The following is a 27073-nucleotide window of genomic DNA, read 5'->3' as shown; positions in this document are numbered from 1 at the left end:
GGCTTTGCTATTGTGTACACTGTTGTATTTATGTGTGTGTTTGTTTCTTTTCTGTGTCATGCGAAAGCGAAAATATTTTATATATATATATTCATACATATTGAGTTAACTGCCCCTCCACCACCCCACCCACTTTCAACAAGAGTCGTTCATGAGTCTCAATTCTAATTTCATTTAAATGCTGTCCGAAAGCGCAAACACGCTCTCTCGTTGTCTCTATCTCTATCCTTCACACGCGCGGTTCAGCCCGCTGCTGTAGCTGTCCTTGTCTTGCGCCAGACACACAAAACATCCGAAACTCGAAAAAATAACAAAATTGCAGCCCGCCGGCCATTTTGTTTTTTATTTTTTTCGGCGATTTCATTTTGCCATTGTTCTGTTGCTGTTGTTGCTGTTTTCGTTGTCGTTGACGTGCTGTCTACTGCTTCTCGCGCCTTCGCTTTGACGCCCCCATCAGCAGCTCACAAGCCCCCTGCTTGCCCGTCACACCCCCAGCACAACGAAGTCGACGTCGCGTCGTCGTCGACTTTTCTGTTGTTGTTCTCTAAAGCGCATAAACGTGTCGGTGTCACAGTCTTGCTGCTGTTTTTTTTTTACTTGTTCGATTTGTGCACATATTTGCAATATACTCAATGTATTGTCGTCTGCTGCATTTTTTCCTTTAATTACTATCTTTTGAAAATATATGTTATATATATGTACATACACTCATGGTCAAATTAATAGGTGTGACCCAAAGATTCTAGCATATTTTAGAATAATTACGGTTTGACAACATCTATCAGCACGAAATTTTTTTGTTAGGTATGGCCACACTATTTAAAAAGGAAATAGGTAAATCCCCCCAAAAAAATTTACTCGCTAAAAAGTTTTGGCTGCTATACATTCTCTACCTCAAAATCGACCTGGACACATTAATAGGTGTGTTTAACTAAACAAAAAATTATTAAAATATTAAAGTGTTTTTGAGTAAGCAAAGGTAGTATTTTTATTGAATATAATTTGATTGAAGCATCAACATTTTCATTTGCAACATTTAAATAAAATTAGATGGGTCGTGGAGTTCACTGCAGTGCTGAAGAGAGAAATCTCGTTCTCAAGCTTCGTGAAGAGGGTAAAACTTATACATGCATTGCCTTACTAATGGGACGATTAGAGAACTTTGTTACAAATGCTCTAGCACCAAAAAAAGATAAAAGGAAGCCGGGTGCCCGGAGGAAAACTACCGTAAGAGAGGATTCCCAGATAGTCACCTTGGCTAAAAGGGACCCTTTTAAGTCTTCGAGAGCGATTGCCATCGAAATGGGCAATGTTGTATCGGCACGAACTATTCGTCGACGGCTATTAAGCTCGAATCTACCTGGGAGAGTTGCTCGCAGGGTTCCTCTATTGCGTAAATCAAATATTCGGATGAGGCTTAATTTTGCTCAAACTCACAAGGCCAGGTGTGGTTTAGAGGGGGAGCGTAAATGGAGAAAAATTCTCTGGAGTGATGAAACCAAAATAAAATTTATTTGAGAATGACTCAAATATAAATATTCGAAGACCTATAGGCAAAGAATTGGATCCTAGATATACAAAAAAAAAAGACGGTTAAGCAGGGAGGAGGCGGCATAATGGTTTGGGACTGCTTTTCATAGCATGCTTTTGAATTGGACCATCGACCATTTTCATAATGGACAGATTCCTGTAAAAGGAACTATTGAGTAGTGTTATGCTACCATATGCCCACGACAACATACCTCTAAAATAGAAATTCCAACAGGATAACCATCCTAAATAGGACTCCCCAGTAGTTAAGGATTGGTTCCATGAAAATATAATTGAAGTTTATGAGTGGCCAAGTCAGTCTCCAGATCTCAATCCAATTGAGAACCTTTGGGGACACCTGAAAAGGCAAATTTCCAAGACTACCTGCTTCAATTACACCCAATTATTGGAAAATACTCAGGAGGAATGGAGCACCGATCCTGTGGAAAGGTGTAGAAAGTTAATATCCTCTATGCCCCAAAGAATCAGCAAAGTCATTGCGAATAAAGGCGGATATACAGGGTATTAACCATACTTATCTAAATATATTCTAAATATTGTACAATATTTAAGAATTTTTAATTTTTTTTTTTTAATTTGCTGGGCACACCTATTAATCTGGCCAGCAAAAATTTGAGTTTTTTGTGAAGTATGCCAAAATTATACTAAAAATTATTATTTTTTAAACTTGTTTTTTGTTGTTGTTATTCTATGATGTGTCTATTTTTTAATATAAGTTGAATTTTTTAGTTTCATGAAAAAATATAGACGTTATTCCCATTTAAAAATAAAAAAATTTCACACCTATTAATTTGACCATGAGTGTATGTACAAATAAACACAATTATTACAATTTTCTTCTTCCAGGACTACACATACACATTTGTATTTATATATATCATAAATATTATATATTCATATACATATATAATTTATATTATATACTTTCATATTCATATTTATTAAAATATTCTATGAAATTTATTTATTAAACTTTTATAATTACCAGAAACTAAAAATAATCTAGTAGCTAAAAATATTCTAAGAGTAAAAAAAAATGGAAAAAAAAAATTATTAAAAATATTAAATAAATAAAAATAAAATAAAATATACGCTCGCCCAACGTGGGGCTCGAACCCACGACCCTGAGATTAAGAGTCTCATGCTCTACCGACTGAGCTAGCCGGGCACTTGCCTAAGGGAAAGACAAGACATCACTTGTACTCAGATCGAAATCTATTCACTGAAGCAACTATATTAGCAACGCATGGAATATGCTAAAAATAAAATTTAAATAAAATTACAAATATATATCGAAAAGCGAGCAACGTTAATGTAAACAAAGACGCAGATGCTTGCGATGAGTTGTGGCCTTTATAAAAAGCTGTTCGAATTGGTGCCACACTGCGTATGCGTCATTTGGTGTTCTTTCGAATTCAGGTTAAAGTAATTAGTAGTTCCTCAATCAATATGGTGTCGCTCATTACCTGATTGCCTGCAGCTCTCTGCTCACCTGCTCACATGCTGCTGATTAGCGATACGCAGCCCAATTGTAATAGATTATCTTTCCAACTGCTTATAGAACAACAAGCACTCCCCGAGCAGCACAACTACAATTCCCTGAGCCCTGCCACTAAAATGCATTTGTAGTTGCATTGTAGTTGCATTTTAATTGCCCTCCTCCATGTGCTTTAATCAGTTTTCGTTGGATTTTATAATTTCATTGTGCATTTCATTCATACAAACGTAATGGCACTATTCACTATTCGTCTCTCGCTCGCTCACTCGTTCGCTCGTTCGCCTGCTCTTCGCATAGAAACTACAAGCAGCAACAACTATTCATAGATTTCTATTTCATTTCACCCTGACCCACCGCAACAGTTTTCATGTGTACCCCTTTTTGCAGTCGACGTCGACGTCGACGTTGTTGGCAGCGGCGTCAACGACTGCAGCAACAGAAGCACCAATAACTATTTATGGCATTTTTTCTGGCTGCTTTCTTTGCTATTTCACGCCAGCTCGTCTGTGTATATTTATATATATGTGTGCGTGTATTAGTTGTTATTTTGTTGCTCTTGATTTAGTTTATTATTATTAGGTACTTGCTGGTTTTATACAGGGTATTTATAGCGCAAGTATTATATTCACTTTTTCATTTAGAATAATAAATATTTGTGGTTGATCCAAAAGTTTTTAAATAATATTCTTGTGTAAATAACTGTGACTATTAAAATATTTCTTTTGAGTTTTGTTTTTTATAAGTTTAACTGAAATTTACATAAAAACTAACTAACTGCAAAATAGTTTAGAATCGTATTATTTTATTTTTAAACGAAAAATGATAGCATATATATAATATTATTTGTTATTTTGTTTTAGTCTTAGTAAGATCGGAAAAATTAAATTGTTTGGGTAAAATTCAAAAGGGGTTTTCACAAAACTTATAGGGTATTTTGCAATGCGCGAACTTCTATAACGCTATTTTACTATTTTTTGTTTTTTTTTTTTTTTTTTCTACGGTTCATTGAGTTTCAGTTGCGATAAAGCGAAATCGGCGCCAATGCCGGCACATGCCACGCACTTTTTACGCACACACACACACACAAGCACACGACCAACAATAAAAGCATCTGTGTAGACGCATTCATTTAACAAGTGCGAAAATTTCATGCAGACAGTTTTATGTGTATTGTATGTCTATGCGTGTGTATGTGCGTGCGTATGTTTGTGTGTGCGTGTGGTTATGTGTGTGTCATTGGTACGTATAACGGCTTATGACTCATTGCGCATACGCCGAGTAGTCTGCGACGCACTCAAAAATATTTTGCTCTGTCCTTAAAACACAAAACGTATCATATTTCACATGTGTAAACTATTGAAATGAGTTTCTGATTAAATCTTTAATTGATAACAGGTGTAAAAGTACTAATCGATGTTATGAATTACAGGCAAAAGATACTAAAAAACACTAATTGATGGCTTATTAAAATAATATAATAATTATACAAAGATTTAAACAAGAAAAATTAAAATATTTATACCCAGAATATTTCAAGGTGAAATCAATATCATTGTCAAATTAGATTTTAAAACGTTTTAAGATTTTTTATCAAAGTGATACTGATAGATTAAAAATTCTAATATAAATTAAAGTAATATACGCCTTTTGCAATCGAAATTTATAATGAATAACAGCTAACAAATATATGTTAATCGCTTAAATTCCAATTATTCCGTTTTCTTACTTTAATAGAACAATATTTATCTAATCATTAAATAAATCAGAATGAAAAAAAAATTCCAACAATTCGTAGGAAATTTGATTTGTTGATGTATATGAAATGGTTATTTTTAGAATTAAAGCCAAAGGGAATTGCGAAAAATCACGTAGCTTTCGGTCAAAATATATTTGACTTCAACAATTTTACAGAGATGCATTGAAAATCGAGCGTTCATAGAAAAATCAGTGAAAACATATAATGAAAACAAGAAAATAAATTACAAAAATTGAAAATCAGTTTTTTTTTTAATAATAATAATTTAATAATAAAATAGGATTATTCCTTTCAAATGGTATTTTGTCCACATTTTGTACATACGAATAATGATAATACGAAGTATGAATTTTGCCTGCATATATCGGCGTTACTTTTTTAGGCATTCTCAAGCTTTTGCCAAATTATTCATTTCACATTTCAGACTTTTCTTTCTTTTTATTCCATTTTTTGTATTCTTTTTTTTTTTTATACATTTTCGTGTGCCTTTGTTCTGACATTTTGTGTGCTGTGCGCTGCGTTTGTTTGTGTGCTGCGATTTGAAATGCTTTGTTCGAAAAGGCACACATACATATACATATAATACCTATGCATATGGCAAGTATTAGTATCTGTAGCTGAACATCTGTGTCTGTAAGTGTTATTATACGTATCTGTTAGGTACACATGCAGTTTGCTTTTTATTGCTGTTGTTTTCGTCTGTCTCTTTCACTTTTTTTTTACTTATTTTTACTTTCTTACTTTTAGGTATATATATTATCAGAATTTACTGCGCCTTAGGTTCATTGTTTTCGACTCGCAAAAATGCCAAAAAATCACCCGAAAAAGTGTTTGCATTCCACTCGAATTTGTGCTGATTCGTGCAGTGGTTATAATAAATATATACCAGATTTTTTTAACATCTCACAGTTGTATGCTGTATATATTTATTAAAGATGCATACATTTATTACAATTAATAACTGTATGCATTATTATATTGTAAATTACGAATACAAGTATAATTCTTTCGTATACTTGATCTTGATCTACTCTCAGCAGTGAAAGCCTTGTAAACGCACAAAAGCTAATTGCTGTGACACGTAAATGTGACTCTCTTATCATGTTACAGTGTTGCCGTTTCTCTCGCAGCACAAAAAGCTAGATCTACCTGGAAAGGCGACCAAAAAAATATCTGAATAGTGATGATATTTTTTCGATTGAATTGAATTTTGCAATTTATATTAGATATGTGTTATTTTTTTATAAAAACACTCAAAAAAAAAAAAACCTTACAAAATGTAGACAACATTTTCAAAAATTTAAATCAAATTTTAAAAGCTTTTCCACATATCTATAGCCAGATGTAGCCGAAAACAAGCTAAAACGTCAACACAGCTCACAAGAGAGGACGTACATACATGCATTGTATATATATGTATATATTTATACATGTATATGAGAATATATTGAGTGAATGTAACTTAAACCACATTAGGTATTATCTATAGTCCTCTGAAACTACTCTGCTCGCATTGGCGTTGCCATCCCGTCAAGGTTGTGCAACTAGGATGCCACACCGCTCCACACAACCTTGCAGACAACTTACATATCCAGAGTTACGTAGTTGAATTATGAACATCAGCAGTTTTCTTTTTGGTGAATGACATCTTTTGTTATTTGAGTTTTGTTTCGTACACTTTTCGAGTGCATTGCCTCGCATTATTTAGCAATTAATCATCGGCAATGCAGCGGACCTATCTAAACCTACGGCTACGTCTAGTGCCATAAACATCAATCAAATATCGAGCAAAAGAAAAACAAACAAAACAAAGCTCACGCTCTGTGCCAACGACACCTTCTTGCCGTTCATTTAATTAATGGACATTGTTTTTCGCGTTTTCGTATTTACGTATTTCTGTTTGTGCTAAAACTTTTACTACATCTATAGAAAGTATACAACTATATATATATATATATATACTTGTTATATATATCGCTCATATACATTAGGGGCATATATTCGTTGCACTCGGTTGCGCCATTTGTTGAGATAAGCGTCGACGATTCGAGCTGCTAAATTCATTTCAATTTGAAAGCGAGAGTATACAAAGTACATAGTGAGTGTTTACCAAGAACAAATACAAACACACATGCATGTGTGTGTGTATATGTTGTCTATGTGCTTGGATTTGCCACTGCAATATAAATATACTGAGATACATATATGCATATACAAATATATATTGTTTAACTCAACTTCTAGTTGAAATATTTTTACAGTCATTTATTAGTCATTCAGCATTTCGAAGCAAATGTTAATAAACATCTATATATAATTGAATAAAAATGTGAAACTAAATGAATTCAAAATATTTTACAATCTGTTTAGGTACAAAACATTCTCTATAGGGATATAGGAGGGAAATTTTTATAATGAAGAATTTTTTAAGATCGCAGGCCTTGCGAGTATACAAAATATAGAAAATATAAAGCATTACTCTGTTCTAAAGAGCTACAAATTAAAAGTAGTCAATATATTGAGCCGTACTATAAAAGTCTAGAAGTTAAGCTAACTATTGAGTCCAAATAGTAAAGACTTGATCTTAAGCTACATATAAGCAAATCTCTTAGCTTAGAGCCGCAGAAAGATGAGATCATCATTAGAGTTACTCAAGTGACAGCTGATAATCCCATTCATTGATAAAAAAAAAATCACACCTAGGCAATTAGCCAAGCAAAAGAAAAGCCAAAACGAGAATATGAAGAGCGAATGCGAAAAACCAAAACCGAAATTTCGATTTATTTTTAGTGTTTTGGCGTTTTGGCTTGTTTTTGCTTTTGGCTTTTAGCTTTTTGTTTGCTTTTAGGTTTTTGCTTTTTAGCGGCCATTTTTGATGACGCGGGCATTGAATGACATACTGTCACATCAAATACACAAAACACACACAGAGAGACAGAGAGAAAGACAGAAAGAGAAAGAGAGACAGAGAGAAACAAAGAGGATGAAAGAGATAAAGCTACACAGCTGTAGAGGCACAAATATGTATGTCTGTGCGAGTGTGTCGATCGAAAAAGTTTGTATTTATGTGTTTATATGTGTTAATGGGTCTCTGACCTGATTTAATAATAATAAATATAATGACAGGTCCACATGAGTGTGAGTGCATTGTATACAATCCAAATGAATGTGTGTATATGCATATATTGTACATACATACACGCATACATACATGTATATGCATATGTATACCAAGAAGAAGTCCAAAAATTTTATTGTTTTTAACATTTCATTTCATTTATTTATTTATTTTTATTTATTTATTTTTTTTTTGTGTGTGTGTTTATAATATAAACTTTTTATTCATTTAAAATGTCTTATATTTATATTTCACTTATATTTTTTAATATTTAATGTTTCAGTGTCAAGTGTTTTAATGAATCTCATTAGCATTCATATTATTGAAAAGAATTTTATTTAAAAATTGTCAATTTCTTGTTTCAATTCCATTCCGTTCCATGTATAAGAACTTAGTTTGTACATGCATCATTTTCTCTATTAAAATACTATTACAAAAGAGAAAGAGAATATCCTGTATGCATTGCTAATGTCGCTTTGAGCCTCGGTTATGGTTATATATGGTTAATGTACTTAAAGGAATTGTAAGTCAATAAAAGTAAAGCAACGAAAATAAGTCCAAGACCAAAATGAAATATTTATCCCACATTTTCAAACAAAAGTCGTCCGAAAATGCTTTCAAATTAGGGAAAATTATTTTGAAAATGCAATAATTTTTTTTTTTGTAATGAGAACTATTTATATGGAGAATTTCAAAAGAAAAGGCGACTATAGAGGTATTTAATAATCTTAATTATAAATAATAACATAAATGCAATTCAACTATGATAAGTTTTCATTCAAATTAGTTATAAGTAATAATCTCCGCTTCAAAATTAAATAGCTTGATATTCAATGTGTCAGATTCAGATATGTATATGAAGCACGCAGAATATGCTCAAGTGCTCTATAAAAATATCTTGCTCCATTTACCTTTCTATGGGCACGCCCACTCTATAGTTCAATATACCCCACATGCCTCTTTTATGCGAAATTCGCAAAGAGAAAAGAACAAAAAATGAACAAAAAATGAGCAAAAAATTAATGGGAACAAAAAATTATCAACAAAGTCTGTTGATATTTTGGCGTTCTCGAGGGAGCTAAATGAGTGCATGTGAATGTGTGTGAGTAACAAGAGTGTATAACTGCGTGTACGTGTGTGTGTCGTGTGTGTATTTTTGGTAGACAGTGTGTGTGACCTTGAAAACGGTTGCTTTGTTGTTGCCACATTTTTTGGAAATTATCGCGCGTGTTCTGGCTGTAGCTGTATCTGTGTATCTGTGTGAGAGCGTGTGTGAGTGTGCCTGTGTGTGAGTGTATATCTGTGTCTGTATTGATGAAATGAAAGTAACTGCTTGTGCTGCAGGCAGCTTAAATTGAAATGCGCTCGCAATTATCGCCACATTCCCCTCGCCCTCGCATCGCCCACCCCCTCGCTCTCCCCTGGCTCTCGCTCTCACTGTGCTCCGCCCGCTGCACTCCCCCGCCCCAGCCCATAGGAAATTAATTATCTTTTTACAGAGATGTACGATAAACTTTTGCGCCATATAAAAAGCCAAAGTTCGCTGTATTAATTCAAGGCCAAGTGCAAAATACCTATGCACATATATATATATATATATAAATATATTGTGAATGTATATATCAGCTGCAACAACAACAACAGCAACGACGATGACGATGACGACGACAATTGACTTTAAAAATACAGCGAAAGCGCAACTGAAAATGAGTAAATATATGTATATTTGAAAATGTCTCAAAACAACAACAACAAATATGTATACTAAGCTCACTCAGAACGAGAAGGATTTAGAAGAGAGAGAGAGAGAGAGAGCGAAAGAGAAAGAGAGCATCATAATGCCACGTTTTGGGAATATATCAAAATTCCAAAATTAAGTAGTGAAATAGAAGTAGAGGAAATACATTAAGAATCGAAGATATTCAGCTAAATATATATTAATATAAATAGGAAACAAAAGTCTGCCTGAAGGCCCTTGTTGCTCTTCAAACTAAATTGTTACTTAGAATTAATTCCTTGTAACAATTAAATAAATAAATATATTAATATGTTAATATTTATGCAGACTTGAAATGAATGAAATTCAATTTTAAACAGAGCGTGTTGAAAACAATTCTAAGTGCATATAAAGATCAACACTTTTAAGTAATTTAGATATTTAGTACATTTAGTACTACTTCACTCTCGTATAACTCAATCTATCGTCCATATATTAAAAAGAAAATATGAGACCTAGACGGGAAGGGGACCACAAAACTGAAGACAGTGCTCGCCCCAGCTTAATGCGGTTAAGCCAGCATAACGCCCGATTCAATCCTGACAGGAACTAGGATAACCAACCAGCTAACTAACGGTGCATTACGTATTCTCCCCAGCCTAGTCCACAAAGAGATCCTTTATATGTTTTATATTTATTTTTTCGCATTATATTATATCATGAAAATAATGCTCTATGATTGGTAGCATTACGCCTTAGCATTATCATTGCCCCTACAGGCTTTCCATGTTGCTTTTATTACTTGAATATTTTAGAGATCCAAACAGAGTTCACTTCCTTTTGCCAGTATCTCTGTGGATAACTGTAAATGATGTTTCTATAGTTCTGAACACTCCTGTATTGTGTGTCTCTTTACGAGTTTCTGCGAAGATATTCCCTCATTAAGATCAACCCGAGCTGTGCAAAAAAAACCCAATCAGCCGGACACAAACAATTTCAGCCGTTGCCTTCATAAATCCCCATTCGGGCCAAGTACGGCCCAAGGATTACGGCAAAATAAACCGAATGCAAATTGAACTGTCAACGAAATCCCCGACAAGAGGAGATTTTAATCCTGTGTGTGGGTGTGTGCGTGTATTTGTGTATGCAACAGGGCGATGGGGCATAAACAACTAATCCATTTGTGGCACGTAGCTCACGTATTGGGTCTAAAATGCTTTCTATATGCTGTTTTCGGCTGTGGGCGTGGCACGAGCATATTTTATTGGGTTTCTGTAGAGCATTAACTAGACGTCATCATCATCATCAGCAACAACATCATCACGATGTTATTTAAAAATTCTCATGAATTTCAAGGACAAACTCAGAAGCTCTGCACAATTTTCGACTAACTTCTGAGGTTTGGCCACATACAAGCACAGATATGTGTGTGTATGTGTGGCTATATATATGTATATATATTTGTTTCGCTTCTTCTTCGTATTATACTGGAATTAATTGTGCGGGTTCTCTCTGCACGTCACTCACACAGACAGAAAAGCAGTTGCACTTACAGTTCTATATATATATATATATGTCTATATTTATTTATATGTATATATGTATGTCAATGCATATGTGTGCGCTCAAAACAGGAAAGCCAAAACCCGCCTCAGCGTCAGTTTCGCATGTGTGCTAATGGCATTTGGCCTATTTATGCTTCCACGTATTCAATACACACACACACATGCAAACACACACACGCATAGAGTTCCATTTGGCTTGGGATATTAGGTAACGCTTTGCGCTCCGGGGTTTCAAATTTGTTTTTAACCCTTCAACTGGAGCGGGGTAAGTTTTTATAATTTTTTTTTTTTTATTTTCGTTTAGTTTAACGTTTTCTTTTTTGCTTTTTTAAGTCGCTTGCGTCGCTTTGCTTCTGCAGTTGAAAGTTAATTGGGTTACAAGCGCAGTGGGTTAACAGGGTGCTCCAATAAAACACAAAAGTGAAAACCAAATCAAATCAGCTAAGCAAAAGTTATTTTTATGATCACATATGAATAGATATCTATATATGATATATTTATAATTCATTTTCATTCATTATATTCAATACCAATGATGATCATATATGTATAACTATTTATATAAAATATATTTAGATTTTGTTTATTCAGTCTATTTAGTGGAATTATTCGAAGTCAAAGCAACGTGTTCCTAGATCCATAACGAAGAACTAAAGCCAATTTGCATAACTATTATCCAAGCTTAAAGGATATTTACCAGGATCTGATTAATGAAAAAGTATTTCTTGACATTCATGTGTAGTTACATATACATATCCAAATCAAATCAATCTAATAATCATATATAGAAGACTACCTGTCCCAAAAAGTGTTCAAAATACCAAAAACTCGATATTACGTATTTTTTACAATATATAGCTAAACTGTACAAAGACATTTTAAGATTTTCTTTGTTCTTTTTGATTATAACTTCCGAACTAATCATTGAATCTAATTATTGGGTTGATAAATCTGTATTATAATTACATTATAGCACAGTATGTACACATATGTACATATACAGTACCGAGCAAAAGTGAGTGAATGTTACAGAACTTTGACTTTCATCACGCATAAAAATTAAACCATACCAGCAAATCAACAAATTTTTTTGTGTGTTTGTTTATTAGTGTATTCTTAACAAATACAAAAAAGTTGCAAGGCTAAATTAGCAAAATTCAAAAAATTAGAAATACAAAAACGAAAAAATCCACATAAACTCAATTTTGCACGTTTAAAAAAAAACTACTAAAAACTAAAAAAAACTAAACATTTTTAATATTTAGTCCAAAACCCTTATTAGCAATAATTTTGTTGACTATTTTTGGCATGCTCTCAGCCAAACTTTGAATCATTTCTTTCGGAAATTGGCTCCACTCCGCTTCTACGCGCTCCCATAAGCTGTCAATGTTCGTTGGGGCTGCATCATACTGTCCCAGCCGTCTTTTCACTATTGAACACAGATTTTCAATATGATTGAAGTCGGGATAGGATTTATATATAGAATCTATATGTATGGAGCGAAAATTAGCTTAAAATTCTGCTTTCCTATCCATTCCTAAATAATCTTTACAGTATGTTTTGGATCGCCATCTAGTTGAAAACCCTTTCTCTGTGGGGACACGCACATTTATCAGTGAATTTGGGAAGATGGGTTTGAAGAATATTCATATAATCCTTCCTCTATGTAGAGGATCAACGTTCTACCAAGAGAAGCATCCCCAAACCATAATGCTGCCGCAGCCATGTTTGACGATTTCCTTTACATGATGTCATTGAATGCGTTCCCCAGATCTGCACCAGCAATATTGCTTTCCATATGATTGGAAACGGGTCAATTTTAATTCATCTGACCAAACAACTCGTTTCCAATCATAAATGCTCCAGTTTTTGTGATCCCTTGCAAATTTCAAACGCGCCTTCATATTCTTTTCGGACAATGCAGGTTTGTTTTTTAACGAATGATACATATCCGAAGCCACGAATTTCTCTTCTAGCAGTCCATTTGCTAACATTTTTATTAATTGCTAGAGAAACACCCTTTGGTGCTAGCAGCTTGTTTTTCTTAATTTTCGACATCATTAGGCGAGCATCAGAGCCCGAGAACAGTTTTTTGCAACCTTTGACTTGAGTTTTCGGAGTCAAATTTCGGCTGATTCAAAGCTTTTCGGCAATAATAAGCGAAGGAAATCCCTTCCCGGTCAGGCACACACCACTATTTTCAATGTCGACTGAAATTTTCCACATTTTAAAATTATATTTCACCAATTATTTTAAATTTGTTGCGAAAAGAAAATTTGCTTCAAATCGCTTTACAAATAAGAATATTAAAAGGACTAAGATAACGGTAAATCTACATGCTCAATCTACGACTAAGAAGAATACCCAAGGAGCTAAGTTATGGGGAAATCTGGATGATTTCGGCTGAGAAGAGAAGTAGAAGAGCCAAAGTATTGGCAATTATGAAACGTGCAAAATTGAGTTTATGTGGATTTTTTTGGTTTTTTATTTTTCATTAATTGAGTTTAGCTGATTTAGCGTTGCAACTTTTTCTATTTGTTAAGAACAAACTAATAAACAAGTATAAAAAACAAAATCTTAATTTGCTTGTATGGTTTAATTTTTATGCGTGATGAAAGTCAAAGTTGTGAAACATTCACTCATTTTTGCTCGGTACTGTATATAGAATAACTATACATACAAAAAGCCATACTACATATATATTATAATATAATTTAAGACTTTGAAGGAGCAGGACACAGATTTTAATATTCATAAATGTTGTATAAGAAGGAAATTAAAATATTATAGAATGCCCTAATCTCAACTCTCTCAGCTGTTTTGAATAATAATGTTATTGTAGGATATACCGAATATAATATTATTTGTTATTACTTATACGAAGAAAATATTTTTAAAATTTTTATTCCTTATAAAGCTCTTTCTCATTGGCTCCACACTCTGAAATCGAACTCCTGCATTTCCTGCTGTTTGCATCCCAATAAGAACTATACAGACACCCTGTATAGCTTGTACAAGAAAACCACTTGCAGCCACAGCACACCACCAAAATGTGCTGCACGCGCTCAGCCCATATGTCCACATACAGACATACATACATACATATACATATAGATATGCACATATCTGTATATAGCTTGGACTGTTTTCAAGATCAAGGTCAAGCTATATACGAAAAAGCTTATATACAACACGACTTGAACAGAAGAGAATGAAGAGCGTGCGAAAGAGTGAGAGAGCGAGAGAGCGAGAGAGCGAGAGAGAGAACATGTGCCGACATAAACAATGGAACTTTGTTTTCTGTTCTCTGGGTCGTTGTTTTTTTTTCTTTTTGGGACGAACAACCCCTTTTTGCAGACCATTTGACACAGTAAAGCCAGCCACAAATGATGATGAGGATGATGATGATGATGATGCCGATGATGATAATGATGGCAACGCTAGCGATGATCATCAAGTATTTTGGACAATGGGCAGACAAGTGTACCTGCTAAGAACCAGATAAGAAAGAAGTTGCAAAACAAAAATGATGAAAAAAAGCAGCTGCTGTCGGGAGACCTTGAACAAAAGTCCAGACAACAACAACAACAACCGCAGCGACAAATTTTTGCAAGCAGAAGAACAGATCGTTTTTTTTTATTTTTTGTATTTTTTATTTGGTCAAGAGGCAAGTTCTAAGGCATAATCAGGAAATGCAAGCCACAAACAACAAGACGAAACCGGTTTCTTATATGAAACCCAGCCAGACAGCCATAGCGAGAGAGCGTGTGCAAAAGAGACAGAGCATGGCGTGTTATCATGTTTCAGGCACATGATTGAAATTGAAATTCATCGCTGCAAAACCTTGAAGAGTGCAGAAACAAAAAAAAAAAAAAAAAAAAAAAAAAAAAAACTTTTAACTTTAGTTTTGCGTGTCCTGTACAGATTAAGGCACTCTTCTTCTTATTTGTTCTTCTCCTTTAGCGTTTTCGTTTTCAGCTTCTATTGTTTCGCTCGCTGGGCTCTGGTCTGGTTCTGGATTCTGTTTCTTCGGGGCTTGGCCGTCTAGACATTTGGTACGCACCTAATTGCAGTCATTGCTCAATCGATGCCCATCGATCGAGCATTTCTTTTAAGGCAAGAGGTAAAGGAGGGACGGTAGAGCTCGGTAGAGCTCGGTAGAGGATCGGCTTTTCGATTTTCGTATATTTTGCTGTCGATTGGGTTTCTCTGGAAAGTGCCTGCAGCTAAGCGGTTTGAATGCTAATTTGTAGAGCTCTTAAAATCTGAGGCAGCTAACTGAAGCTGAAGGCCTGTCTCATATGCAATTAACAGTTAAATAGGTGTTACATAACTTAAGTAGCTCACCTTAGCAAATTTTCTTCTGATTTGATAATTATACTTAATCGAATTTGCGTACCTGAAATGAAATGAGTTGTAAAACAAGTTAGTTGCGAAATCTATCTCAGATGAAGCACATATCAGAAATATATAAGATCTCCTTAATTAAAGCGATTATAAGCATTATTGAGGACTACTAACTTCACTGGGCTCAACAAATATTTTCTTAGCATCGGATCGTAATAGAGATTATTCAAATATACATGTACATAAAATATGTATTTCTTAAAAACAGCACACTTCTGTAAATGATATATTCATTCGCTTACATGTACTATTATGCTTTATATTTGCAATTGTTCTTGAAATCCTTCTTCATAGAATTGATTTCGATATGTTTTCTTTATTTAGTCTCTGAGGCCACAATTTCAAATTCATATTTTCTAATGCGGAATTCAGATTATTATTATTAATATTATAATATTATTATAATATTGTATTGTAATATTATAGAACCAGTTCATATAAAAGAGCATACTCTAATAAAAATATATATTGCCTCCGTTTATCTATCCATTGTGATAGAGATGTTGCTGTCCTTGCATATCTCATATGAATATATTTTATGTAAAAATGAATATGGATATATTATATATACATATATAATCCAATTAAGTTTGGTTACATTTTCGTTCAGATTGTTTTAATATCTTTTATTACTTGTAATGTAATCAATGTGAAAATTGTATAAAAAGATTGGAACATTATTTGGCCCAAGATTTTAAGAGATCTACAGTCCTTAGATTATGTTATGATACATTTCTCCCCTAGCTTTGTGCTTAATACTGATAATAATAATAATAAAAAGATATATAACATTTTTAATATTAGTACAAATTATATAATTTATTTTGATTATATTTATATAAATTCCTTCATATTCAATAATAATAATCATAATAATAATTTCTGAAGCGAGTCATTTCTGCAACTGATTATAATTTAACTTAATGACATTTGACTGAACTGAATTTATCTTTGAGCTCTTGTTGTGTCTGCAAAGTTTTCGTTTTCATTATAAAGTTAACCTTCGCGGATTCCCCTACCAGTTTCAGTGGATTTAATATTTGATTTTCCCTTTACTTTGCTATCCCTTTCTATGGAAAACTTGAGCTTTTCCCTCAATATTCGCTCAATCGAATCTTCCCCAGGGCACATCTGTTAGGGACCATGACCTTGCGGCCTTGGGCCTGTCCTGTCCTGTCCTGTCCTGGCATAAGATTAATGGCCCAAACAATGACGCGTTAAATGCATTTACGCTGACCCAGCTTATAAATAACCAATTACAGTTGCCAGACCTCTCATACATACATTCGTACATATACTGTATAAAATATATATTTATGTATTATTATTCACATACATAGCTCATATGTAAAAGCCCAAGCGCAATCGTCTGAAAAGTACAAAAATGCCTCATGCGTTTTCTATTTTTATAGCCTGAATGCTTTGCAATATAGGAAATCTGGGTATATTAGTTTAAGGGAAAGTGTATGTAACAGGCAGAGCACATATATATGCTTGATGCGGACGATGAGCTGAGTCCATATAGCCATGATTATTTGTATATAATAAATCGGATTCTAGAACATAGAATATGGAAATTGAGCCCTTTGGTGTGTTCAGGGTATTTCCTAGTTGAGCAGTCTCCTCTGAAGCTACTTTTTTTCTTTCCTTTCAATTTCGTGTTCAGTTTCATGGGAGCGATTTATGGATTTGCAGACATTGCGCATACGCCTGATTGAACAGGCAGCCAGCAGAGAGCAATTGCCAGTGAAATTGCAAAATGAGAAAAAGCAAATATGGAATAAAATAAAGTAACTGAAATAGAGTCAAGAATTCTCTGCCGACTGAAGAGCTGATGACTATAAAATGCACTGAATCCAAATAGATCTGCCTACTCTATCTGCTCCACTCGTGCATTAATAGTATCTATTAAATATACTTGCACATTCACACCGCACCACATGTATCTAAGTTTTCGATTTATGACTAGCATGATCTTCGCATCAAATAAAAACCTTGGGGCTCTAGCTTTAAAGACGTATAACATAAAATTTAATTTTATTTCAACTTTTAGAAAGCATATTAATCGATAACTTTCAATTCATACTCGACTCAAAATATAATAATTCAAGTCTTTAGCAGACGGACAGACGGACGAGCCTAAATCAACTAAGCTCGTCGTCGTGCTTTACAATTTATGTACTTTATGTACCACGCCTCTTTCTGCGTGTTACATATATTTTAACAAAACCAGAATACCTTGAAATTAAAATTTTCAATGGGTTTAGGGTATAAATAGACGCTAGGCGGAGCAAATTCTTGAAGTAAAGGCGAAGCTTGAATATCCCTGCGCTCATATATATTATATATTAGTTAGTAAGTCAGTCGTGCAATCAGTCAATCCCTACTGCGTATCTATCAGCGCCTAATCAATCGACTCAGTAGCTCAAACAGGATGAATAATTCACACTGAGTCAATCGATGCATCTGTCAATCAAGCATAAAGTCCGTTGTGCATTAGTTCAGCGGGTAAACAGCCATTGAATAGATCAATCAGTCAATCAAACAAACAGTTTGTCCGCGACATTCCCTCATTTAGTCCCCATTTGGTCACCTCAATCAGTCAGTCATTCAGTAGTTTATGAGATTCTTGACTGACTGACTGATGGAATGAATAAGGATGAGTGGCTTTCTTATTCATTCCATCAGTCAATAAGTCAGTCAGTTAGTCCACCAATGATTCGTTCAACAGTGAACTTATCAGTCAGTCAATTCATTCAATCAATCTGGCTGTCTGTCTCTCTGTCATTCAGTCAGCTAACAATCATTCAATCAGGCCATTGTCCCATGAAAACAATCTTGAAGTAGGAAATTTCAGTCAGTCAATCAATCATTCGAGATTGAGTGACTTCAAGTTAGGATTTTATCTTCCGCTCTTGTCAATCATGAAGTGTTACGTATTGAATCATGATATGCGATATACCCTCTCTCGTAAGAGCATCGCAGACAAGCGCCTCTGCCTCTGCCGCAGCCCCTGCACTCTCATCGCTCCCTGTGGCAAATTTTGGACATTTTATGCGTCGGCCCGTTTAAGTGCCTCGTTTGCAGCAGTTGGCTCAGCCTGTGCGCCTCCGTGCGTCTGCGTTATCCTGCGTCCTTGTCTGGCATTCGTACCATACAAAACACCATACAGCCTTGGCATGATTTCATTCCATTACGCGCTTTCCTTTTACAGCTGCTCCTCTCTCCCCTAAGTCTCTCGCTTTTGTGGGTCGTTCTCTGGGTCCTTGCCTCGTACTGCCTCGTCTGCCCCGCGCGCCGCCAGACAGCTCCACAAGCGGCGAGAATGAAAGCGAGACGAGTTGTTTTTTCTCTGCTTTCTCGATTTGCTGTTCGGGTTCAAAAGCACACGAACCACGCCCACTACGGGCGCCCAAGTAATCGATAAATTTGGGACGAACCCAGAAAAAAAGAGGGAGACAAGCCCAAAAGCACTGGAAGTTATCAACTGGAAATGAAGCTGCGTGCAATGCGTTGTGGGGGCGTTTGAAGGGGGCCGACGACGAGAGGCAGGAGTTGAGTGTCTACCTCTAAGTTTATTGTCTGCTTGTTTAGCCTTCAACTTGGCGGCAATGCCAAAAAACGACGCCGACGCTTACGCCGACGCCGACGCTGTCTGGTGACCTTCAACTTTCAACTTTATTGCCATTGTCAGTCAGACAGCCAAGGCAGCCTAAAACAGCCAGAACAACAACCCAGGCACACACCCCACGCCCCACCCACCCATATCTAACACCCAGGGCTTGTCTGCCGGCGCGTTTTGGTAATTTCAGAAAGTTCCTCCCTCTTCGAAGGACCCGCCCTCTGCTTCTTCTCGAGCGTCTGCCATGCGCGACCTTGAAAATGGCCGCGTTTGCACGTGAAAGGTGAAAGGCACGTTCTTCAGTGGGTACAGCTGTAAGGTATATATATATATATCTATATATATGTATATATTTGTTTTTGTGTTCGTGTCTAATTCACTTTTAGGTCTCTATTTGGTTTCGTTAAGGTTTTCCTTGTCCAAACATTTTCGCCTCGTTTATTTATTTGCAGACTGAAAGCAGGTTAATAAACTGCGTTTCGACGGAACGCGGGTTTTCGTGGATGGTGCACTTAATCTGTTTTCTAAGCTCCTGTATATGATGAATAGGATGAACACATTGGACAGCTCTAACAAGAAAAAATATTACAGAAATTTTGAAAACTTAAATTAAACTAAGAAAAGTTCAAATAAAAACACGTTTTATACACTGATTTCCCATTTTCAACGTATAAAAAATTTGTAAAAAAAAAAAATTGACTTCAAGGAACCTTGCATTAAATTAAAAATGAAATATGTGCAATTGTATATGTGTATTTTCCTACAAGACAAAATAAACCCTATACTTGAAATAGTATGTGTATAATATATAATATTTCAGATGTTCCCAAAAGGTCTCCATCGAAATGCAAAAAAACATTGTATTCAATAAATATTTAAAACTATTGCCTTTCCTTCCGCCAATATAATCCACACAATTAATACTATTAATCTTAATTATGTGTTATAAAATTTATTTTTATTTGTTTCAGTTTCAATTCCATAAAACTAAAATTTAAAAAAAAATGAAAAACAATAAAAATTAATACGAACGCGGCTAAATAGCAACCTAAAAGCATTCAGCTGTTTGAAAGCGCCATCTACATGTCAACACGCAAACTTTGCCACACGCCAATGAACACGAGGTGGCGCTTTACAACAGCTCACAACAAAAGCTCACAGTTCTCTATCTCGCTCTCGCTTGCACTCACCTGTTTTGCCATTGGGACTGTATGGATCGTAGCTGCCTGCTGACATGGGCGATGCATAACCATTGGACATGTTGTAGCTATGATTCTGTGAACCGGGCGACGGCGACAGCGGCGGAGCAGAGCTTGGCACGCTGCCTGGACTTGGTGTCGACATCCAATCCTCGGGCCTGCAAAGACACTCAAATTTTGAGTAAGAGCAAAGAAAAAGCTCTGATAAAACTTACGCATCGAGACGCGCACGTTTGTTGGGCACAAATGCTAAATGTCCGTTGGAGGAAGCAGCTGCCGCAGCTGCCGCGGCGGCCGCTGCGGCCGAAGTAGACGCAATGCCGCTGCTGGCATTAGCTGCGGTGCTACTATTGCTGTTGTTATTGCTATTGGTGGTCAAGGCGATGACGTCAGGCATGGGTTCGGTTTTAATAGCTGTAGAGGGTGCTGGCGTCAGCGTCGGCATCGGCGTCGGCGTTAGCATCAGCGTAGGCGTCAGCGCAGGCGTTGTCATCAACGCTGGCGCTGCCGTGGCAGTTGTCAATAGCTTTAAATTATCCTCAACACTGGTTGCAGTTGCAGCCGTTGCTGTTGTTGTCGTTGTCGTAGCTGCACCGCCATTTACGTTGGCCACTTGAAAAGTCAAGGCAGCATTGTTATTGCTGATGCCAGCGCCTGCGGCGGCGGCGGCGGCGGCGGACGCTGCAGCTGCGACTAATTGTTGCTGCAATAATATGTGACTGGGTATTGTTGACTGTTTTTGTTTGGTTGCTTGTTGTTGTTGTTGTTGCGGCTGCGGTTGTTGTTGTTTTTGTTGGTGCTGCTGTTGTGTGGCATTCAATCGGTACATGTTGCATGCATGTTATTCTTAATAGCTGTTAAATGTTGTTGTTGCTGCTGCAGTGGCGTATGACAACATGGCCACGCCTTCATGTTGCCTATAAGCATTTTATTTTACATACTTTGTAAGATGTCGTCCCGCTGTAAAACATGTAAACATAATATATAGTAAAAACCAATTTCGAATAATTAAATAATGAAAAAAAAAATAAAAAAAATCACGCCCCCGGGTGGACTCGAACCACCAACCTTTCGGTTAACAGCCGAACGCGCTAACCGATTGCGCCACGGAGGCTGCGTTGACAGCGCAAAATTTCTTCTTACTTTAAACGTGAATCACATTCATAGGAACTCAAGATTTAGAACTCAGAGCTTTTGAGTTAAGCTGTTTTAAAAGTTCTATTCGACAACTATATGTTTAGCATTAAACACAAGCTTTACAACTGCCTCCGTGGCGCAATCGGTTAGCGCGTTCGGCTGTTAACCGAAAGGTTGGTGGTTCGAGTCCACCCGGGGGCGAGTATACTTTTTATAAAATTATTTACATAATAATATGATTTATATTTTTATTTAATTTCGTTGCTTTGTATTAATAGTTTTTTTTTCGTTAGACAATCAATTGGCTTGTACGTTGCTTTTGCATTCATTTAGTTCGCATGACCAAATGTCAATTACCTGACTTTTAACGAGGTCAATGCAGCAGTTAAATTCACCTGAGCCGCTCATAATAATTCAAACTGCATGCACACGACCCCGTTCTACCCCCAACAATACAATAGACCACTCTCCCTTTCCTTTTGCATGCAGAATCGTTGTCTGGCAGCATAAATGATATTCTCAAAAGAATGCAAAACCATGCCCACAATATCTCACACTCCCACACACATATAATTAGTTATATATACTTACATATGTATAAATACTTTACATATATGTATATATAAGAGCCGTGCGTGGCGCAAGCATATTGACCCAGAATCCTTGATAAGGTCGCTAACGCCGACGTTGACCCAATTTCCCTGTAGCGCTACTTATGTAAGGTTCCTACACTCTCTCGCCCACATACACATTGCACATAATGTGTTTAATACACTGTGGCTATACGAAATTCAATTAAGTAGCAGAAATTAATAATGAACGATCATAATTTCACGTTTCTATCAAGGCAATTGCTATATGAATTTAACGAAATAATAAAAATATATTGAAAACTGAATTAAATATACCGTTTATATCTTTATAGAGGGCATACACAAACTGGCGAATTGATATCTATTTATTGGACACACATTTAAAAATAGGATTATCATTATTATTATTATTTATTTTTATTTTTTTTTTTGCAAAGTTTATTCGCCTTTTGTCTTTGACATGTTGCACTTGCACCCATTTTAAAATGATCCCAGTAAATATCCCAAGGAATATATATGCTTACAAGCTTATACATACGTATGCATGTCTAGAAATAATGCAGTCTGTCTATCGTATGACTAAACCAACTGTCTGACCAATGGACCGATTTTGCAAACGATGCATTTCCGCTGCGAAAAATTTTTGTAGTTTTATTTTTACAAACAAAAAGAGGGAAAAATAAAATAAATAACATGAAAAAGAGGACGACTCAAAAACTCATCTGCATTGCCAATTGGCGCTGAAACAAAACAGCTGCAATTTATGTACACATGTGCATTACAATTAGCGAAAGAGTTTCAGTTTTTCCTCTTCTTATTTTCCCCTATTTGGGGGCAATGAATTGCACTTCCAATTGCTAAGTAATAAAAAAGACGGCCAAAGATCTGTAAAAGCCTTTTGTCTAGTTACAACTAAGACTAGAACTTGTTTCAGTGACAACTCAATTCACTAATTTCATACAAATAAATTATCCATTTATTCTTCTACTCACCAACTTTGAATTAAGTTAATCATGTCATTAAATCCAAAATATTTTTTGTCATTTTCTTTGTGTATGTGTGTTTTCTTTTGTTAATCACCCACTAAACTGTAAATAAGTACAAAAATAAAAGTCGCTCAGTTTAGCAATCAAAGACATTTTTTTGACCCCTCATCATCGTCAATATCAATTGCAATACAAATTCTTTTTGTTTTGACATCATACAAATGACCCTTAGCACACTGTGCGCAAATGCATATTGTTTCAAAGAGCGGAAGAGCGACTGAGAGAGTGGCTGTGAGAGAGCGTTTACAGCTATGGGGCTGACTATGCAATTGGGTCTCAGTCAAATAGCAATAGCAACTCAGACCGACCGCCCAATCTCCACTTCGCCGTGTCTCTCTCTCTCTCTCTCTCACTCTCACTCACTCACTCAAACACGTGCACTGTAACATATTTATCGAAGAACACACACATAGCAGCAAACCGTCTGAATGAAATTCGTTCAATGTACTTCGTTAATAAATTCCATTAAATGCTATTTCGGTGATTTTTTTTTATATATTACACGCGCTTTAATGAAAAAAAAACACAAGAAAATGCATTCTCTATTTGCTTCTCGCTTTTAATGCATTCTGTAGGTTGAGCTTTTGCTTTTCACTGACTCTCTCTCCCTTTGCGCTCTCTGAGGTGAGCGCACGAGTAAACAGCGGCCGCGACTGCATGAAAGTGACGTGTGGGTGGTAAAAGGGAGAAAGGTAACGTCACTCGCTGCGCTGACCAGCAATTTCGGCAAAAAGTATAACAACAAATCCTTCACATTTTGCTGCACTCATTTGCGCTCTCAGTTATTAGCGTGCGTGCTCTCTCTCCATCTCTTCCTCTCTTCACCTTTCCCTCCACTCATATGTATAGGAGTAAACAAGCGCCAACAAATGCATGGAACTGTCATGTGAGTGGGAAAGGGAGGACAACGTCACTCACCAGTCGCAGCAGCAGCAACAACAACAACAACAGGGACAGCAACAACTCTTAGCACGGCACAGTTTTTGCTGTTGCTTAGAAGTTTACACACAAATTTGAATGCATCTGTATGCATGCATTGTAATTAACTTCACTCGGAATATTATGCCTGTTGTTGTTATTCTTATTTTTATTGTTATTCTTATTTTCATACATACAACATTTCTCACAAGCAAATTAAACGGACAAACACACTCACGCTCGCAATTACGCACACACGCACATACAACAATAACAATTTGAAATGCACGTAAACACGCACGCACACAGAGGCAAGGCGCTGGACGCATACGCATACGAGTTGTATTAATTAAACTAAAATTTGTTTCACTTTACGTTTTGGTTTGCTGGTATTTCTAGCACACCATTTGTTTCTATTTCTTTCCTCCTTTTTTCTGCACTATTCAAGCGACATAAACGACGCGCAATGTAATTTTTATTACACGAGAGCCGCACATAAAAACTAAAACTAAAAGGCCGCCGTTGCCGTTAGCCCGTTGCTGCTGCTGCTGCGCTGCTTGGCTGTCGGAGAGAAACGGGCGATGCCTCTATTGGCGCTCATTTAGCAAGCGCTCTCGCGCTCTCTTTTTAGTTTTCATATCTCTTTTGTTTATGCGGGGGCGAGCGTGGAGAGCTTGCAATTGTTATTGTTGTGTTGATGTTGCTTGCGGCGCATGCGCACTTCTCAATATTTTTACTTGGCAATGCTACGCGCTGTCTTTGCTTTTGCCTTTGCCATTGCCTTTGTCTTTGCTGTTGCCTTTGCCTTTGCCTTTGCTTAAGCTGCGCTCAACTTTCGCGCGAAGAGCAACACGAAAACCGACAACAACATATGTACGTGCAGTAGCCAAAGTGGCAGCAGTCGTCTGTTATCGATATGAACTGTGGTGCGAGTAATGTGAGCACGCATATTATTTTTTGTCGATCACATATTATTATAAATTTTAACTAGGCAAATAATTTTAATGTTTATTTATTTGTTTACTATTTTCAAGCTCATTTGAATCTCTTTTCATTCCACTGCTACTCTGCGCGAATCATGTTAATGCATAAAATTCGAAGCTCTTTCCCAGTGTGCACGCACACATATACCATCTTGGAGCCAGCGTGCGGAACTTTAAAAAAAAAACTGGTTTTCGACGCGGGCTCATTGTTTTTCTCTGACTGGTTGTTCGTTGTTGGCTACTTTTAGTTAAGTGTAGTTGTTATTGCTGCTGTGTAGTCGGTATTCTCGGTTTCTTTTCGCTGTGGTTTTTAAGCTCTATTTGTTATTGTTGTGCTTTTGACTTTGTAACACACTTTTTGTGTTGATTTCGATGCTGCTGGCGTCGCAACGCGTCTCAGTGACGACGCTGCTATATGACTTTTGATTTTAATGCTTTTTTTTCCTTAATGGAACTGCGCATGTGTACGGATGTATGGAAGTGTGTATGAATGTTGTTTGGCTCTGCTTGTTTTATCTGGTTAGCCGCTCTCTTCAGCCCGTCTGGTTTGGTCTGCTCACACTTCAGAGTGCATTAAGATTACGACGAACAATGGGCAATGAGAGGCACACGTGTTGTTTTTGTTTTTGCCGCTAGTGCTTTCTACACTTCGTGGGAATTCGCAATTTTTAAATATATGTTTCGAAAGCTTCTTCAGTCAAATGAAAAGATCAGGTGTTTAAGGGTTGAAGCTTAGAATCGCTGATCTATAAAGTTCACTTTATTATGAATTAACTGTTCTTTACTACTTGACTTTTCCAATTCGATGCAAGCCCGACGCACTTAACCTCACTTACTCACTCTTGCCAGTCACTCCCATCCGCAGTAATCGTCTATTGAACCTATTCACATTACCCAAGGCTAATCCAATAAAGCGTCCAACCGAACGACCCAGAGCTGGGCAAAAATGCACATGCAATAGTTTAAAATAATGTGTCAGAGGCTATTTACACGTTTTCGAACTTGAAGTATGAAGCAGACATGATGATATCGGCGCACTTCGAACCACTCCAATCGACTATCATCAACTACGACTCTCAAAGCCCATCACATATTCACATATTCTCTATTTTTCCTAATTAAATGATTTGACTAAATTTTAGACCTCCGTCTATCCGTTCGTATACTCCTATACCACGAGTAACACGACATTATTTTGTTCGATAGCTCATTAATGTCACTTTGTTTTATAAACCGTCCTATGCAAGCCTAAGCAAGATATTACAATAATATGAATATCTTTATTCGAATTCGACAACATTTAATTTTATTGTATTTTAAGTAATTTTATTTTATTTCAAGTAATTTTAAAATGTGTGCATTTCCAATTCAGGCTTTAATTTTTATTGGTTGTGCGGTTATTCATATAGCAGGCTTCGTAAATATATGAACTTTAATAATTTAATAATTAACGAGTAAGAGTGCTCTAGTCGAGTCTGCTCGACTAGGAAATATCCTGAGCCCCCCAATCTGATATTCTAATCATTCTGTATTTCTTTTATGCACGCATACATACACAATAGGATAATAGTAATTTACTTGTTGAATAATTTTCTCTGTATTGGGACTATCTTCCTGGAACTTTCAGAACGTGATCATAAAATTAAAATGTGGGTACATTCCAAAGCACAAGTGTTTAGCTCTTAAAATTGGGGGCGAAGAGGGCTTGGTATCCAAAATCTGTAAATTACACAATCTTTGTATTCATCAAATGTATATACACAGTAAATCTGAAATCTCCAGGCTTAAAAGTGTTCAAATTAGGCTGAAACAACGAAATCCCTTTATCGATTATTCTTGAAACAAAAATCGGATGAGTTATCGAAAAAATATGATATAATATATTGGGCTGTCAACCGAAGATAAAATAAAAAGATGTGGTAAAAAGCGAAAAATTTATCATACTAAAGTTTTAACAATCAAT

At 36.0% G+C, this 27073-nt stretch overlaps 1 protein-coding gene and 3 non-coding genes across 6 annotated transcripts in view; 1 reads left to right on the top strand and 3 right to left on the bottom strand.

The window, feature by feature from the left end:
* LOC6581082 (ecdysone receptor) overlaps positions 1–24626 on the bottom strand; it is a 101619-nt gene extending 76993 nt beyond the window's left edge. For 2 of the 3 annotated variants that reach the window (XM_044011365.1, XM_044011366.1), the window contains exons 1-3: positions 23156–23251; positions 20649–21393; positions 20425–20591 (exon numbers count right to left, since the gene is read on the bottom strand). In XM_044011365.1, the coding sequence (XP_043867300.1) occupies positions 20425–20591; positions 20649–21262 (781 nt within the window). In that variant the 5' untranslated portion in view covers positions 21263–21393; positions 23156–23251. Of the gene's footprint in view, positions 1–20424; positions 20592–20648; positions 21394–23155; positions 23252–24502 lie in introns of those variants that run through there. The other variant, XM_032730014.2, reaches the window with a different exon arrangement.
* Trnak-cuu lies at positions 2647–2719 on the bottom strand. The gene has a single exon. It is a non-coding gene; the product is annotated as a tRNA-Lys (tRNA).
* On the bottom strand, positions 21474–21547 carry Trnan-guu. Its single transcript has one exon. It is a non-coding gene; the product is annotated as a tRNA-Asn (tRNA).
* Trnan-guu lies at positions 21698–21771 on the top strand. The gene has a single exon. It is a non-coding gene; the product is annotated as a tRNA-Asn (tRNA).
* Positions 24627–27073: the final 2447 nt, after the last annotated feature.

The sequence above is a fragment of the Drosophila mojavensis genome, unplaced genomic scaffold (assembly GCF_018153725.1).
Source record: "Drosophila mojavensis isolate 15081-1352.22 unplaced genomic scaffold, ASM1815372v1 contig_82, whole genome shotgun sequence".
NCBI classification, from domain to species: Eukaryota; Metazoa; Arthropoda; class Insecta; order Diptera; family Drosophilidae; genus Drosophila; species Drosophila mojavensis.
The sequence above is the reverse complement of the archived record's forward strand: the minus strand, read 5'-3'. Positions and strand labels throughout refer to the sequence as shown.